This window comes from Drosophila montana, unplaced genomic scaffold (genome assembly GCF_035044405.1).
Source record: "Drosophila montana isolate Dmon_TW-CO22-7 unplaced genomic scaffold, ASM3504440v1 contig_2534_1, whole genome shotgun sequence".
Taxonomy (NCBI): Eukaryota; Metazoa; Arthropoda; class Insecta; order Diptera; family Drosophilidae; genus Drosophila; species Drosophila montana.
This window is the reverse complement of record NW_026997398.1, coordinates 608,161-621,880: the sequence shown is the minus strand read 5'-3', so window position 1 is coordinate 621,880 and position 13,720 is coordinate 608,161. Positions and strand designations below refer to the sequence as shown.

The 13,720-nt window shown below is 44.5% G+C and overlaps 2 protein-coding genes across 6 annotated transcripts; one reads left to right on the top strand and one right to left on the bottom strand.

Annotated features, from left to right (window-relative positions):
• The first annotated feature begins 280 nt into the window (after window positions 1-280).
• LOC135428786 (acid phosphatase type 7) lies at window positions 281-7,536 on the top strand. Of its 5 annotated transcripts, none has more exons than XM_064682885.1 (4): window positions 281-672; window positions 1,501-1,667; window positions 1,752-2,098; window positions 2,171-3,172. In XM_064682885.1, the coding sequence occupies exons 1-4, from the start codon at window positions 510-512 to the stop codon at window positions 2,865-2,867; spliced, it is 1,374 nt and encodes a 457-aa protein (XP_064538955.1). In that variant the 5' UTR covers window positions 281-509; the 3' UTR covers window positions 2,868-3,172. The 5 variants fall into 5 exon arrangements, with proteins under 5 accessions (XP_064538955.1, XP_064538957.1, XP_064538956.1 ...); XM_064682887.1 differs by lacking the exons at window positions 1,501-1,667; window positions 1,752-2,098; window positions 2,171-3,172 and adding exons at window positions 5,606-6,116; window positions 6,181-6,742; window positions 7,245-7,536 and having other exon boundaries at window positions 304-672; XM_064682886.1 differs by lacking the exons at window positions 1,501-1,667; window positions 1,752-2,098; window positions 2,171-3,172 and adding exons at window positions 3,968-4,134; window positions 4,190-4,533; window positions 4,599-5,458 and having other exon boundaries at window positions 304-672.
• LOC135428788 (uncharacterized) lies at window positions 7,411-8,615 on the bottom strand. Its single transcript, XM_064682890.1, has 3 exons — window positions 8,477-8,615; window positions 8,072-8,414; window positions 7,411-8,007 (listed from the first exon to the last, which is right to left on the bottom strand). Exons 1-3 carry the CDS (start codon window positions 8,486-8,488, stop codon window positions 7,562-7,564), a joined length of 801 nt encoding a protein of 266 aa, XP_064538960.1. The 5' UTR covers window positions 8,489-8,615; the 3' UTR covers window positions 7,411-7,561.
• Between the last annotated feature and the right edge of the window lie 5,105 nt (window positions 8,616-13,720).

Genomic DNA, 13,720 nt, shown 5'->3' with positions numbered 1-13,720 from the left:
TTAACGTTATAAAGTCCTCTGATAAACCAGCCATACCCATTTCTTAACTTATGTTTTCCAAATAAATTTTTTTGTTCTTCCCAAGTTGTAAGGCCGGAAAAATAAAATGAAATAATAAACCGAATCGAAAGCAACTACAACAAAGCCCAGGGCATGCTTCGTTTTCAAATTTAAATGTGAAAAAAGTGCGCGCTGCGTGTTTGGTCACTCTGTCAACTATCGTGTGAAAATATCGCACTATCGAAAGTATCGATAACAAGCAACATCTCCAGTGTTTTGTTGTTATTGTATAAATTGCTGGATGTTTCAATATTCCTCGCTCATTATTTCTGCTGCCGCCAGCAATAATTTGTATCAAAACGAAAAATACAACGTAGTTGAAAACAAGTAAATTCTCCGCTGACTTATATATTGCGTGTACAGATTTGGCAATGTCATTAGATGTGGCTCAATAGCTAAACGTAAATATCTAAGAGACAAATAGAAAAAAATAACAAAAGAAAACAGCAATGGTAAACTTGACCTTGTTGCTACTGCTGCTGGCGTTCTGTTTGGCCAGCACAGTGCAGCGGAACTTGGAGCTAGAAGAAGATGCAAACGTTCAGCAAAACTTGGAGCAGGATCCGGAAATAGTGCACTATCAACCGGAGCAGGTGCATCTGGCATTTGGAGGTATGTACCAGTAAAAGTTATATATATATTTATCATAGCTTTAAGCATGCGCCAATTATATAAAAACATTATATATATATATTTATATATATGTATCTATGTATATATATTTGTGTGTAACTGTAAATTTGCAACAAGTTTAAAGTTCACGCGCGAGTTCCTTTACCTCTAACCCTGATATCTAGCGCTGATATCAGCGAATTTGTAACTTCAGCACTTTTTATTTATTTTGTTGAACTTTTTGTCATTGTCGAAACTGCTGCGCAATAGTTGCGGCCGTCGATAGCGTGTCTAAAGTCCTCACCCCCTCTGACTCGAACACACTTTGCAATATGCAGTTACAGTTGCAGTTCCCGTTGAGCCATATAAACGCCCCTAACAGCAAACAATAAAAATAAAAATAACAACAATTACAATAGAAATGCGCGCCCGAGTCATCTGTGGCAGCCGCAACAAAACGGAGCTAAGGCTGATTTAGCTGATAAACGCGCACAATATAGTATATACTAGATTATGAATATTAATCATACGCTAATAAGGTCACACTCTAACTTTAGTTTAATTAGTGCGCGTGTGGTCCGCCCGATCCCAGCGAGCGCGCGCGTTCGCGATAAGCAAACGGGAAGCAAAACAACAAATCGAAAAACATGCCATCAAAACAATTTCAGAAGTGCGTATGAAATTATGTTGCACTTAACATTAGTAAAAAAAAAATTAAAACGAAATATATAAAAAACTTGTTATTTTGGCCAAAAACTCAAGAATTGTTTTCCTTTTTGCATTGTCTTCTCTTCCCTTTTGTTTACCGTTTGCCTACCGCTGCACCAGAGCGCACCGCCAGCGAAATTGTTGTCACCTGGTCAACGCGCGGCCTGCCGCCCGATACAGAAAGCATTGTCGAATATGGACTGAACGATCTTAAGCAGCGAGCCCACGGCCAGGCCATTAAGTTTGTGGATGGCGGTCCCAAGCAGATGACCCAATATATACACAGGGTACGCACACACACACACACACACACACACACGCATACACAAACACACGCAGCTCACAGACTTAAGATTCTGCATTCAACTTAGGTTACGCTCAGCCAGCTAAAACCCAACACCAGCTACGTCTATCACTGCGGCAGCGCCTACGGCTGGTCCGCCAAATATCAATTCCGGACAATCGCCAGCGCCGATGCCGACTGGTCGCCCTCGCTGGCCATTTACGGCGACATGGGCAATGAGAACGCCCAGTCGCTGGCACGCCTGCAGAGGGAGACACAGCTGGGCATGTACGATGCGATTATCCATGTGGGTGACTTTGCCTACGACATGAACTCAAAGGATGCCCGGGTCGGGGATGAGTTTATGCGCCAGATCGAAACGGTGGCCGCCTATGTGCCGTACATGGTCGTTCCGGGCAACCACGAGGAGAAGTTGTAAGTTGGCCACGCAGAGCGAGATAGAGATAGAAGATTGTTTGCTGATGGTTTATTGGATTCGCCTTGCAGCAACTTTTCCAATTACCGGGCACGCTTCAGCATGCCGGGCGGCACAGAGAATCTCTTCTACAGCTTCGACCTGGGCCCGGTGCACTTCATTGGCATCTCCACGGAGGTTTACTATTTCCTCAACTATGGCGTCAAGACGCTAGTCTTTCAGTACGAGTGGCTCAAGCGCGATCTGGAGGCGGCCAACATGCCGGAGAATCGGATCAAGCGGCCCTGGATTATCATCTATGGCCATCGGCCGATGTACTGCAGCAATGAGAACGACAACGATTGCACCCACTCGGAGACGCTGACCCGCGTCGGCTGGCCATTTGTGCATATGTTTGGACTGGAGCCGCTGCTCTACGAGTACGGTGTCGATGTGGCCATTTGGGCGCACGAGCACTCATACGAACGCCTCTGGCCCATTTATGACTACAATGTGCGCAACGGTTCACTGGGCTCACCCTATGAGAATCCGCGTGCGCCTGTCCACATCATAACCGGCTCGGCCGGCTGCAAGGAGGGACGCGAACCCTTCAAGGGCCAGATACCCGAGTGGAGCGCATTCCATAGCCAGGATTATGGTTACACGCGTCTCAAGGCACACAATCGCACCCATTTGTACTTTGAGCAGGTGTCCGATGATCAGCAGGGCGCCATTATTGACAAATTCTGGCTAATTAAGTCGCAGCACGGCGGCTACACTGAACCCTAAATGACGATGTTAGATCAAACACACACACACACATTCACACACACACACAACTGTAGCAACTGGCAGTATTAGCGCACATTCTACTATATATTATATAGCTCAATTTAACGCCTATTTAGTACATTTCAAAACTTAAACACAACTGCAACTGCAACTGTAGCCCAGTATGAGCCCAGAACAAACTGTATTCGAATACTTTAAACAATCCTTAAATTAGCCAATTTTACTTGCATGTATTTAATGTTGAACTATATACATCGTGTTGTATACGTATATTTATATGACTTTTAAGTGATCTATCTAATAATATCAACAGTTTTTTTTTTTTTTTATCACTTTTAATTTGAATTTTGTGTTTTTTCATTGTCCATATAGGAAAACTATATGCTTGAAATTAGGGATCATCAGTCAGAAGCAGTTGGTATGAATATATATTATATATATTTACCAAGGATCTGCCTTCAAGTTTTCCTTAAGAAACTGCCTCTATAATAGGCAGAGTTTATTATTTGAAATCAAATTAAGCTAATTTTAACTATCTCTTGTTTTTCAATTACTCATAAGCTTTTTAAATGGGATAGCCTTAACTTTAGTATTTTAAATGTTTAAATGAGCAAAGCATTTGAACTATTTAAGTTTGAATCGAAGTAAGTTTGTTTTAGCAAAAGGTCATCGTAGCTAGTTCTGTTTTAAAGATAGAAAGACGTTCCCTTTAGCCGCATTCCCCAATAATCATTTACTAACTTTAGTTCTGCATTGAATAGCGCTAAGAACAGAAAGTAATGCGAATTTTCTTGCATAAGTTTTAGATTGAAGGCGTTGTCCAGTGTAAATTTACATTTTTCAACTACTTTCATTTTTTTTCATTTTAAACCCTCTGGAAAACTCACTTTAAATGCTAAATAAAAGCATTTATGGGCTGTTGTAATTGTTTTTTGTTGTGAAATTAACGATTTTGTAAGATCGTTTATCGATAAGCGAGTATCGATTATTGATAATCGATAACAGCATAAAATATGTATGTAAATAGTTTAGTAGCTGTAATCGTGTTGATATCGACTGCGAATAATGGCTAAGTGTGCCGTGTGTGCTTCTCCCAGAAACTGTCCAGGACATTGTCGTCACCTGGAATACGCGCGACAATACAAACGAATCGATATGCGAATACGGAATCGATGGCATCGCCGAGCAGAGCATCAAGGCGCCCCAAGGACCCAGCGCCTTTGTCGATGGCGGCGCCAAAAAGGCCACACAGTATATCCATCGCGTAAGTAGAGATCTCATGGAGTAGTTTGGCCTGGCTATAGAAAACGCTTCCGCAGGTGACGCTGCCCCAGCTGCGGCCGAACACAACGTACCATTATCATTGTGGCAGCCAGTTGGGCTGGTCGGCGGTCTATTGGTTCCACACGCCGCTCAATCACAGCGACTGGTCCCCCTCGCTGGCCATTTACGGCGACATGGGCGTGGTGAATGCCGCATCGCTGCCGGCGCTGCAGCGGGAGACCCAGCTGGGCATGTACGATGCCATTCTGCATGTGGGCGACTTTGCCTACGATATGTGCAACGAGGACGGCGGCGTTGGGGATGAGTTTATGCGTCAAGTGGAAACGATTGCCGCCTATGTGCCGTACATGGTCTGTGTGGGCAATCACGAGGAGAAGTAGTAAGTGCTCGGTGAATCTGCCGTGAATTGATCGAATTGATTAACATCTGCTCCGCCTGCCGCAGCAATTTCTCGCACTATGTCAATCGATTCAGCATGCCGGGCGGCACGGATAACCTGTTCTATAGCTTCAATCTCGGTCCGGTTCACTTCATTGGCTTCAGCACCGAGGTCTACTACTTTACGCAATTCGGTCTCAAGCCAATTGTCATGCAGTATGATTGGCTGGAGCGCGATCTGCTGGAGGCCACCAAGCCAGAGAATCGCGCCAAGCGTCCATGGATCATCACCTACGGCCATCGGCCGATGTACTGCAGCAACGACAACGGCGACGATTGCGCCAATCATGAGACTGTCGTGCGCAAGGGTCTGCCCGGCCTGAATTTCTTTGGCCTGGAGCCGCTCTTCTACAAATATGGCGTGGACGTCGAGCTGTGGGCTCATGAGCACTGCTACGAGCGCATGTGGCCAATGTACAACTATACCGTGTATAATGGTTCGCGGGCGGAGCCGTATGTCAATCCGGGTGCACCGGTGCACATTATATCGGGCGCTGCCGGCAATCATGAGGGACGCGAGCCATTCTTTAAGCATATGCCGCCCTGGAGCGCCTTCCACAGCCAGGACTTTGGCTATTTGCGGCTGAAGGCGCACAATGCCACCCATTTGTACTTCGAGCAGGTGTCCGACGACAAAGGAGGCGCCATTATAGACAAGTTCTGGGTCATCAAGCATAGTCACGGGCCGTACAGCGCCGCCTAAACGAATCCATATTTGTGATACAGCTGCAGCCAACCATTACGTACATATATATACAAGCAAATACCTAATATTCTAGTATCTCATACTTATATATATATATATATTTTACTGATTGTTGTAATTTAATCAAATGCATCCAATAAACCGCAGTATTTACATGCAACTGGACACGGTATTTTTCACTAATTGATTTTACGCGCTTTTTCCGCTTTTGATTGTGGATTTTCTTAGCATTAATATTGTCTCAATTATAGGAAAAAAATACTCACCTGAACAATCGAATTGATTGATATCCATTGATTCCTTCCAGACAGCCTGCAGGACATTGTGGTGACCTGGTCGACGCGCAGCTCGACCAACCAGTCGATCGTCAACTTTGCCCAGGACTATGTCCACGACAAGCTCAGCGTGATCAGCGGCAGCTGGGAGCTCTTCAAGGATGGCGGCAAGCAGGCGCGCACCCAGTACATACACAAGGTGACGCTGCCCTCACTGCAGCCGGCCACGCGATACGAGTACAGCTGCGGCAGCAACCTGGGCTGGTCGGCAATCTACAGCTTTAAGACGCCGCCGGCGGGCGATAAGTGGTCGCCTTCGCTGGCCATCTACGGCGATATGGGAAATGAGAACGCCCAGTCGCTGGCACGCCTGCAGCAGGATACACAGCTGGGCATGTACGATGCGATTATCCATGTGGGTGACTTTGCCTACGACATGGACACAGAGGATGCCCGGGTCGGGGATGAGTTTATGCGCCAGATCGAAACGCTGGCCGCCTATGTGCCGTACATGGTCTGTCCGGGCAATCACGAGGAGAAATAGTACGTATAAATATAGTTGCCTTGTTGACCAACTGAACCAATGCGATCCTCTCCTGCCCTGCAGCAACTTCTCCAATTATCGGGCACGCTTCAATATGCCCGGGAACGGTGACAGTTTGTGGTACAGTTTCAATATGGGACCAGTGCACTTTGTATCCTTCTCCACGGAGGTCTACTACTTCATGAACTATGGCATGAAGCTGCTCACCAAGCAGTTCGAGTGGCTGGAGCGGGATTTGGCTGAGGCCAATTTGCCAGAGAATCGGGCCAAGCGACCCTGGATCATCACGTATGGCCATCGTCCGATGTACTGCAGCGATGACAAGGAGTACGACTGCAATGGCAAGCTGGAGACATATATACGGCAGGGATTGCCGACGCTCAAGTGGTTCGGACTGGAGGATCTGTTCTATAAGCACGGAGTTGATGTCGAGTTCTTTGCACACGAGCATTTCTATACTCGTCTGTGGCCCATTTATGACTTCAAGGTCTACAATGGCAGCGCCCAAGCACCCTACACAAATCCCAAGGCGCCCATACAGATCATAACTGGCTCCGCGGGCTGCAATGAGAACCGAGAACCCTTTTCCAACAATTTGCCCGATTGGAATGCGTTTCACAGCAATGTAAGTAACGGCACCTACATTCGATTACTACTTGTCAAGTGCGTTCAAAAGTATCGCTTTGCAATTTATCGATACATTTTCAACAAGATCGCTTTGCAACTTATCGATACATTTTCAACAATATTCGGCAACATTGGGCTAGCAACAAAGTGTTGCCAATCAGCCTTAAATGTCTGCTTGCATTTGATTCTTAATGTTTGGAATTATTATCAGTGCACATTGAGTATTTAAAAAAAAAAGGATCTTGTCAAAATAATCGATACATGTGCAACAACATTTAAAGCTGATTGGAAACATTGGGCTAGCAACAAAATGTTGCCAATCAGCTTTAAATTATTGCCAGTGCACGTTGAGTATTTGAAAAAAAAAAGTATCGCTTTCAAAATTATCGATACGTTTTCAGTAACAATCTGCTTTGCAACATTTGTTGCGAAGCGCATTGCTGAATGCATTTGAATTTAAAATTTGTAAATTTTCAATTTGTGGCTTGCATTTCTTTCAGGACTACGGCTACACGCGCCTCAAGGCCCACAATGGCACACATTTGTACTTTGAACAGGTCTCCGATGACAAGGATGGCCAGATTGTTGACTCCTTCTGGGTTATCAAGGATAAGCACGGCGCATACGATTAAAAAAAGCGACCTGCCTCCAATTAGCAACAAGATATACATATTTCTGGTTTGCTTATTTTGTTTAACATATTTAAAATATTAAGTTAGAAAAAAAATATTTATATGTATACGTATATGATAGAATGGGAGAGAAAAAAAAATAAATTGCACTAAGCTTAAATGTGTTCCATGCTATGCGCCGTATCCTAGTAGACCGTGCCCGAGATGCCGGCACCATAATTGTAGCCAGCGGCGCCGGCGCCAATGGGCGGCACGCCGCCCAACGCCCCCAGACCGCCGCCCACAACGCTGTTGCCATAGTTGCTGCTGTAATAGCTGGAGGGATAGCCGCCGGCACCGAATCGTGTATTGTAATACGGGTAGCCAGTGCCGACGCCGACGCCGGCGCCAGCGCCCAGGCGGGAATTGTAATAGGACAGCGCATAAGGATTCGAATTGTAACCGGCGCCATAGTAGCCACCGCTGCCCAATGATGAGCCGTAGCCGCCCAATGATGAGCCGTAGCCGCCCAACGTGGAGCCATAGTTGCCCAGTGTGGAGCCGTAGCCGCCCAGTGAGGAGCCATAGTTGCCCAGTGTGGAGCCATAGCCGCCCAATGCGGACCCGTAGCCACCATAGCCGGCAGCGCCATCTAGTGTTGTAAAGCGCCAACAAAGATTAGTAGAGTTCGTGGAGCCACTGCCGCCCATTCTCACCTAAGCCGCCGAAACCGCGTGCGCCGTATGGACTGTAGTAGCTGTCCACGCCGCTGCCGTAGCCGGCACCCAGCGTGGAGCCATATGCTCCATAGTTGCCGTAACCACCACCATAGCCGGCATTAGTGCCATAGCCAGCATAACCACCATAACCACCATATCCACCAACATAGCGCTTCTCCTGCTTCTTCTCCTGCAGCGGTGCATAGCTGCTGGCGGCGCTCACCTGATCCGCCGCTGGCGATGCCGCCACCTGCTCCTGCTCCTGTTGCTGCTGATCCTGTGCCAGCGTCTCGCTCTGCGCCTGCACGCTCGCCAGCAGCGTCGCTGCAACAAATACGATCTGCAAACAAATCGAATTTAATAACGGGCTAATCCAGCTGCGCCAGCTGGCGACGCCCTTACAAAGCACTTCATGTGGTGGCCGCCTGGGTGTGGATTTAACTGGATGTGGCTTCTTGGACTACTTGTTGAACGTTGCCGATGCGCACGCGCCGCCTGACACTTGTCTAATGCTCTGGCTGCCCCAAAGCCAGTCGCTTTTATACACCTGCCTCACACACACACACGCACAGATACACACACACGCAGCGAGACAGTGCGAGCGAGAGAGCAAGGGAGCTGCAGAGTTGGAGCGCCGCTTGCGGCTTGTGGGTGGGTGGCTTCTATCTCTATGACACATGCCGCGGCCCAGTATAGCTTCAATGTATCCATGTGGTTAGGTTATTTGGCTTAGAGAACGATGTTGGGTTTGATTTTCCAATCAAATTTGGCATAGATTAATAGCGACAGTTAGCGAGAGAGGGGCAGCTGTAGAGAAAGAGAGCAAGTACTACGAGAATACACATCATACTTGCATACACACACACACACACATATATAAAAGGGAGATGCTTAAAAAGTTTCAAGGAAAGCGTGTTCACAGAACAAAACCGAAAACCAGGATTGCACGGCCACGTTTCACGGTTCGAACCAACTCCCTTTGCCCTTAGGTTCGGTTCCTGAACCAGCGCTCGCCTTCTCATGTATTTTCAAAATAGTATTGGCAACTAAAAATTTTTCAAGCCATACAATTTTTCATCTACCAAATATTGTTGTTTAAATGCAAGTTATTTATGCTAAAATTAAATTAATTTAGTTCATTTCGGGCTAGAGTTCAGCTGTTTTTTTGGGCAACTGATTTGGGTTAAAGTTTTGGTTGATAGTCAGAAATAACTTGGAGTCCCGGCTACGAAACAGTCTTGCTTAAAAAATTGGTCTGAAAATTATATAATTTAGCATATACAAAAGTTGAAAAGCTTAAGGATATAGTTTTTATATAAGGTTAAATATTACTAAGCTAAGTTCGCATGAGATATTAACCAAAACGACTACAACAAGATCGGAATAATATTGAATATTCCGTTAATTGTTTCAAATATAAGGTATTAAAATATTGAAAAATAGCTCCATGGAATTTTATACAAAGAATATTAGCATGGAATAGGAGCATATGAATAGATAAGTAGGAAAAGGTACTTTCGCACATCGGACAGAATTTCCCCTCTGAGTGAACGAGAGTAAGGGCATAACAATTTCCCTAACAAAAATGTGACCAGTTTGTGTCTCTCGCTTTTCCTTTATCTAGAGGGAAAAATTAATGCATATTCCCTCACCTCTAGCCTACTCCAGCTCTGAGCTGTCCGCCCCCCGTCCCCTGCATATATGCTGAAAAGGTACTTCCGCACATCGAGCAAAACTTCCCCTTCAAAAGAGAAAGATTGAGAGCGAGCGAGAGTGAGAGTAAGGGCATACAAATTTCCCTAACAAAAATATGCACAGTTTGCGTCTCTCGCATTTCCTTTATCCAGAGGGAAAAATGAATGCACATTACCTCAGCTCTGAGCTGTCCGCCCCCCCCCCCCTTCCCGTCCCCCGCAAACCCCAGCTTGACGCATTTATTGCTTGATTTGATTTTGAAATATCGTTGACGATCGCCAGAATCGCTTTTAAGACAGTGTCATGCCGTGTCATGGAGCTTACGGGTATTATCAATATTCCCACGATCTACGACAATTACGAACTATTGCCAACGAGCGCAGCGGCGATGACAAATGCTAATTGAATCATTAACTTGACCCTGGCTCAACTAATTGCCCAACATAAAACAAAGCAAAACAATAACAATAACAATAACAATAACAACAGCAGCAGCAACAACAACAATAAAAACGACTATAATCAGAGTCTTTAAAATGGAATCGGTGCCAGAAGATAAATACATATCGCGTCTAGAGACGGATACGAAATGTGGGTCGTGAGTCATTCCACGTGCCTGCAAAGCGTTTGCATTTTCACTTTTCAAAAAAAACCAAAAAAAAAAAACAAAAACAATCAAGACAAAAATGTCATAAAAAAAAGAAACTAGCTAATTTGTATTTGTTTTTCCAATTTTTTGGCAACTATCACACAAAGCACGCAATTGTCAGCAACTGCTTCCAGTTGGAATGGTCACTGGAAGCCAACTGTTCAATGAGCAGGTCACAATCGAGCGAGCAGTGGAATGTTAACTGAAAGTGGAACTCAAGTCCTTAAGCTCACAATGAACAGAAGAAAATGCCGCTTCTTAGCTCTAACTTCCAGTTGTAGTTGTGACTGGAAGTGTGGAAAGCCGCTGGAAATCGGCCCACAATTCAATGAGCAGTGGAATGCCTCAGAATGCATGGGTATAAAAAAAAAACTAGTAAGAAAAAAATATAAAGATAAACTTTCGACTAGAATTGTGACTGGAAGTGATACCTCAGGTCCTTGAGCTCACAATGGGCAGCAAACTTCCAGCTGTAGTTGGAACTGGAAGAAAAATGCATATTGTTAAGACAGCAAACCGCAAGTAATTCATTGGAATTATAAGAGCATTAGCTTCCAGCTGGAATTGGTACTCAACTCGATTAGCCCACAATCCAATGAGCAGTGGAATGCCTGATAATATACAATGCTATACATTTGATAAGAATTGTGACTGGAAATGGAACTCAAGTCGTGGAAAGTAAGAGCCACTATATGTGAACGTTAACTTCCAACTGGAAAAGGAACTCATTCAATGATCCATTTATCCCAGTTAATTGGAAATGTAGAAACAAGGCTGAAATTGCAACTGGAAGTGGAACTCAATTTGTCAAGGCGACAATCGCATGGAAGTAAAGGAGCAACTATTACACAAGCCAAATTTTCCAGCTGGAATTGTAACTGGAAGTGGAACTCGATTCGTTAAGCCCATGTTTGAATAAGAAGCGAAATGTTAAAGGCAATTCGTTGGAAATGTAAGAGCAACAACTAAATAAATACTTGCTTCCATAAATAAAGTATATGATATATGCACACATTTACATATAGACAAGTATATATATATATATGTATATGCCTATAGATTTGCCTATGTAGAAATCGTAATTGTCATAGATGTCAGCCACGAATATGAGTGCCGCACATTGTTCGATACATGTGAAAAGTGTTAACTCGCTTTGGGGGCGACGGCTTGGCTCGGGGCGTGGCCGGGCTCAGTGCCAGCTCAGCTCGACATGGCCCTGGGATGCGCGGCCTGGGAGTTTTTGTACTTTTTCTCTCTCTCTCTGTCTCTCTCTCTCTCTCTGTCTCTGTCTCTGGCTCTGTCGCTTTACCTTTAACCACAGCGGCAGACAATGATTCTTTAATGCCAGCGCCACGTGAATCAAGGTGCGCGGGCAGCGCGCCATAATTTCTTAAGCACACACACGCACCCGGGTCGTATACGCAATGTGCACTGAGAGAAGCGCTTGGCTGCCAAATGGCTGATCCCAAAAAAATATGCTGTACAAAATGCATGACTTTTGTTCTAAAGAAAACTCAGCTACCAAACCGAACTTGTTAACACTTAGACAAAATCTGCAATTTATTGTCTCTGAAAATGAGAGATACTCTAAGTACTTCAAAAACATTTTTACAAAAGGCTTCTATTAAGCTCGCCAAGTCTTTCGCCAAGTGTAAGATTTACAACCTGGCTGAGTGTACCGTTAGGCCTTTTGGGCTAAAACATTTTTAAGCCATTTGGTTGCCTTTTAAGACCTGCTTAAATATGGTATATAGGCAAAGAGGGTATATGGGTTCCAAGCAAATGTCTGTAACATGCAGAAGCAAGCGTCTTTGATGCCATAAAGCTGATATATTCTTGATCAGGCGACCAGAAGCTGAGCCAATCCAGTCAAGACCAGCTGTCTGTCCGTCCATCTACTTGAAATTCAAATTTTGGGATTTTTCTATATGATACCTTTTTCTTTTCGCTTACCTCTCTCCCACTTACATTAGATCGATAAGTATCCAATTTGAGGGTTTTTGCCTTTGGAGCTACTATATACCCCAAAATTGTTCTACTTGCATAATTTACACAGTCACACTTAACACACTGTTAGTATGCCATATTTAAGCACTGAAAATTTCAAAAAGATCGGACCATAAGGTCCGAAGTTAATCAGGAATGCATTTGTCACGCTGCGTGGCTGAGGGAAGAAGATCGGACCATAAAGTCCGAACTTAGTCAGGAATGCAGAATGAAGAAGATATATGCATGTATTTATAGGGTATCACCTCGCCGGGCAGCTCCGACTCGTACATAATTCTAAGTTATTGTGATTCTTGAAATATATGTACATTTTTGGCAAAGTGCAAACTGCGATTTGAACTGGGCGTCGGCCTGTCTGACTAAACAGCTGAACAGCAATTGCGTTGTTCTAATTCAGCTAGCAAATCACGAACAACAACAACGTTGGCTCATTCGCCGTCACATTTCGCACGCCCACCAATTATATTTACAAACCCATTTTTAATTATAATTGAACAACGTCTTACAAAAAAAAACAGCAGCAAAAGCTGAGCAATTCGAACCGCAGTCAATTTCCAAGCGTCAGCAAATGAAGCGGCTAAGGGCGACAGGCGGGACAGAGGGGACGGTTGGGCGGGGCGGGGCGGGGCGTTGGCCAAGAAAATTGTAATGAAAAACTTAATGAAGTGAATGCCTTGATGCTTGGCGTTGAACTTGCACTTTGCATAATTGCAGTGTGTTGTTGGTTTTTTTTCTTTTCTTGATAATTGCATTTTTTTTTTGTTGTCTTTTTTTGTTTTTTAAGAAGTTTCACACAATTATCCATTTATGTGGGCATAATTCTTGTGCGAAAAACTCAGAAACCTCGGACGGCAGCGCCGCGTAGACAGCTCACACACTTGGACTTGGCCCTGAGAAAGCGACTGACTGCAGCAGCAGCAACTGCAGCTAAGGAAAGTCAAATCAAATTTGCAACAAACATCAATTTTGGGCGAGTGTGTGCGAGGGTGTGCGAGTGTGTGTGTGTGTGTACTGTCAATCGAATTAACCGCCCCACCACGCCCCTCTCGATTCGAGCTACAACTTGAAATGCTCGAAACAAGCAGCTACCCTGTAACCAAATCTGAAGGGCTTCATTACATTTTGATACACTGAACAAAATTATATGCTTCACATTTCAGGCAATGGTACAATAGATCATAGGGAAATGGTATTGATAAGGGGTCTGGGAATTTTTTATACATATACCAGACATCATTTACCAAGACTTAAACATTGACAATGCGATTGTATCACGTAATATCATAAAACTTAAA

What these genes read in the sequence shown, in the direction of transcription:
- LOC135428788 (XM_064682890.1), bottom strand. An exon ending in ACGCGGTTTCGGCGGCTTAG is followed by an intron (nt 8,008 to 8,071) that starts GTGAGAATGGGC and finishes TTACAACACTAG; the next exon opens with ATGGCGCTGCCGGCTATGGT.
- LOC135428786 (XM_064682885.1), top strand. Translation starts at nt 510, where the DNA reads ATGGTAAACTTGACCTTGTTGCTACTGCTGCTGGCGTTCTGTTTGGCC. An exon ending in GGTGCATCTGGCATTTGGAG is followed by an intron (nt 673 to 1,500) that starts GTATGTACCAGT and finishes CCGCTGCACCAG; the next exon opens with AGCGCACCGCCAGCGAAATT. An exon ending in GGCAACCACGAGGAGAAGTT is followed by an intron (nt 2,099 to 2,170) that starts GTAAGTTGGCCA and finishes TTCGCCTTGCAG; the next exon opens with CAACTTTTCCAATTACCGGG.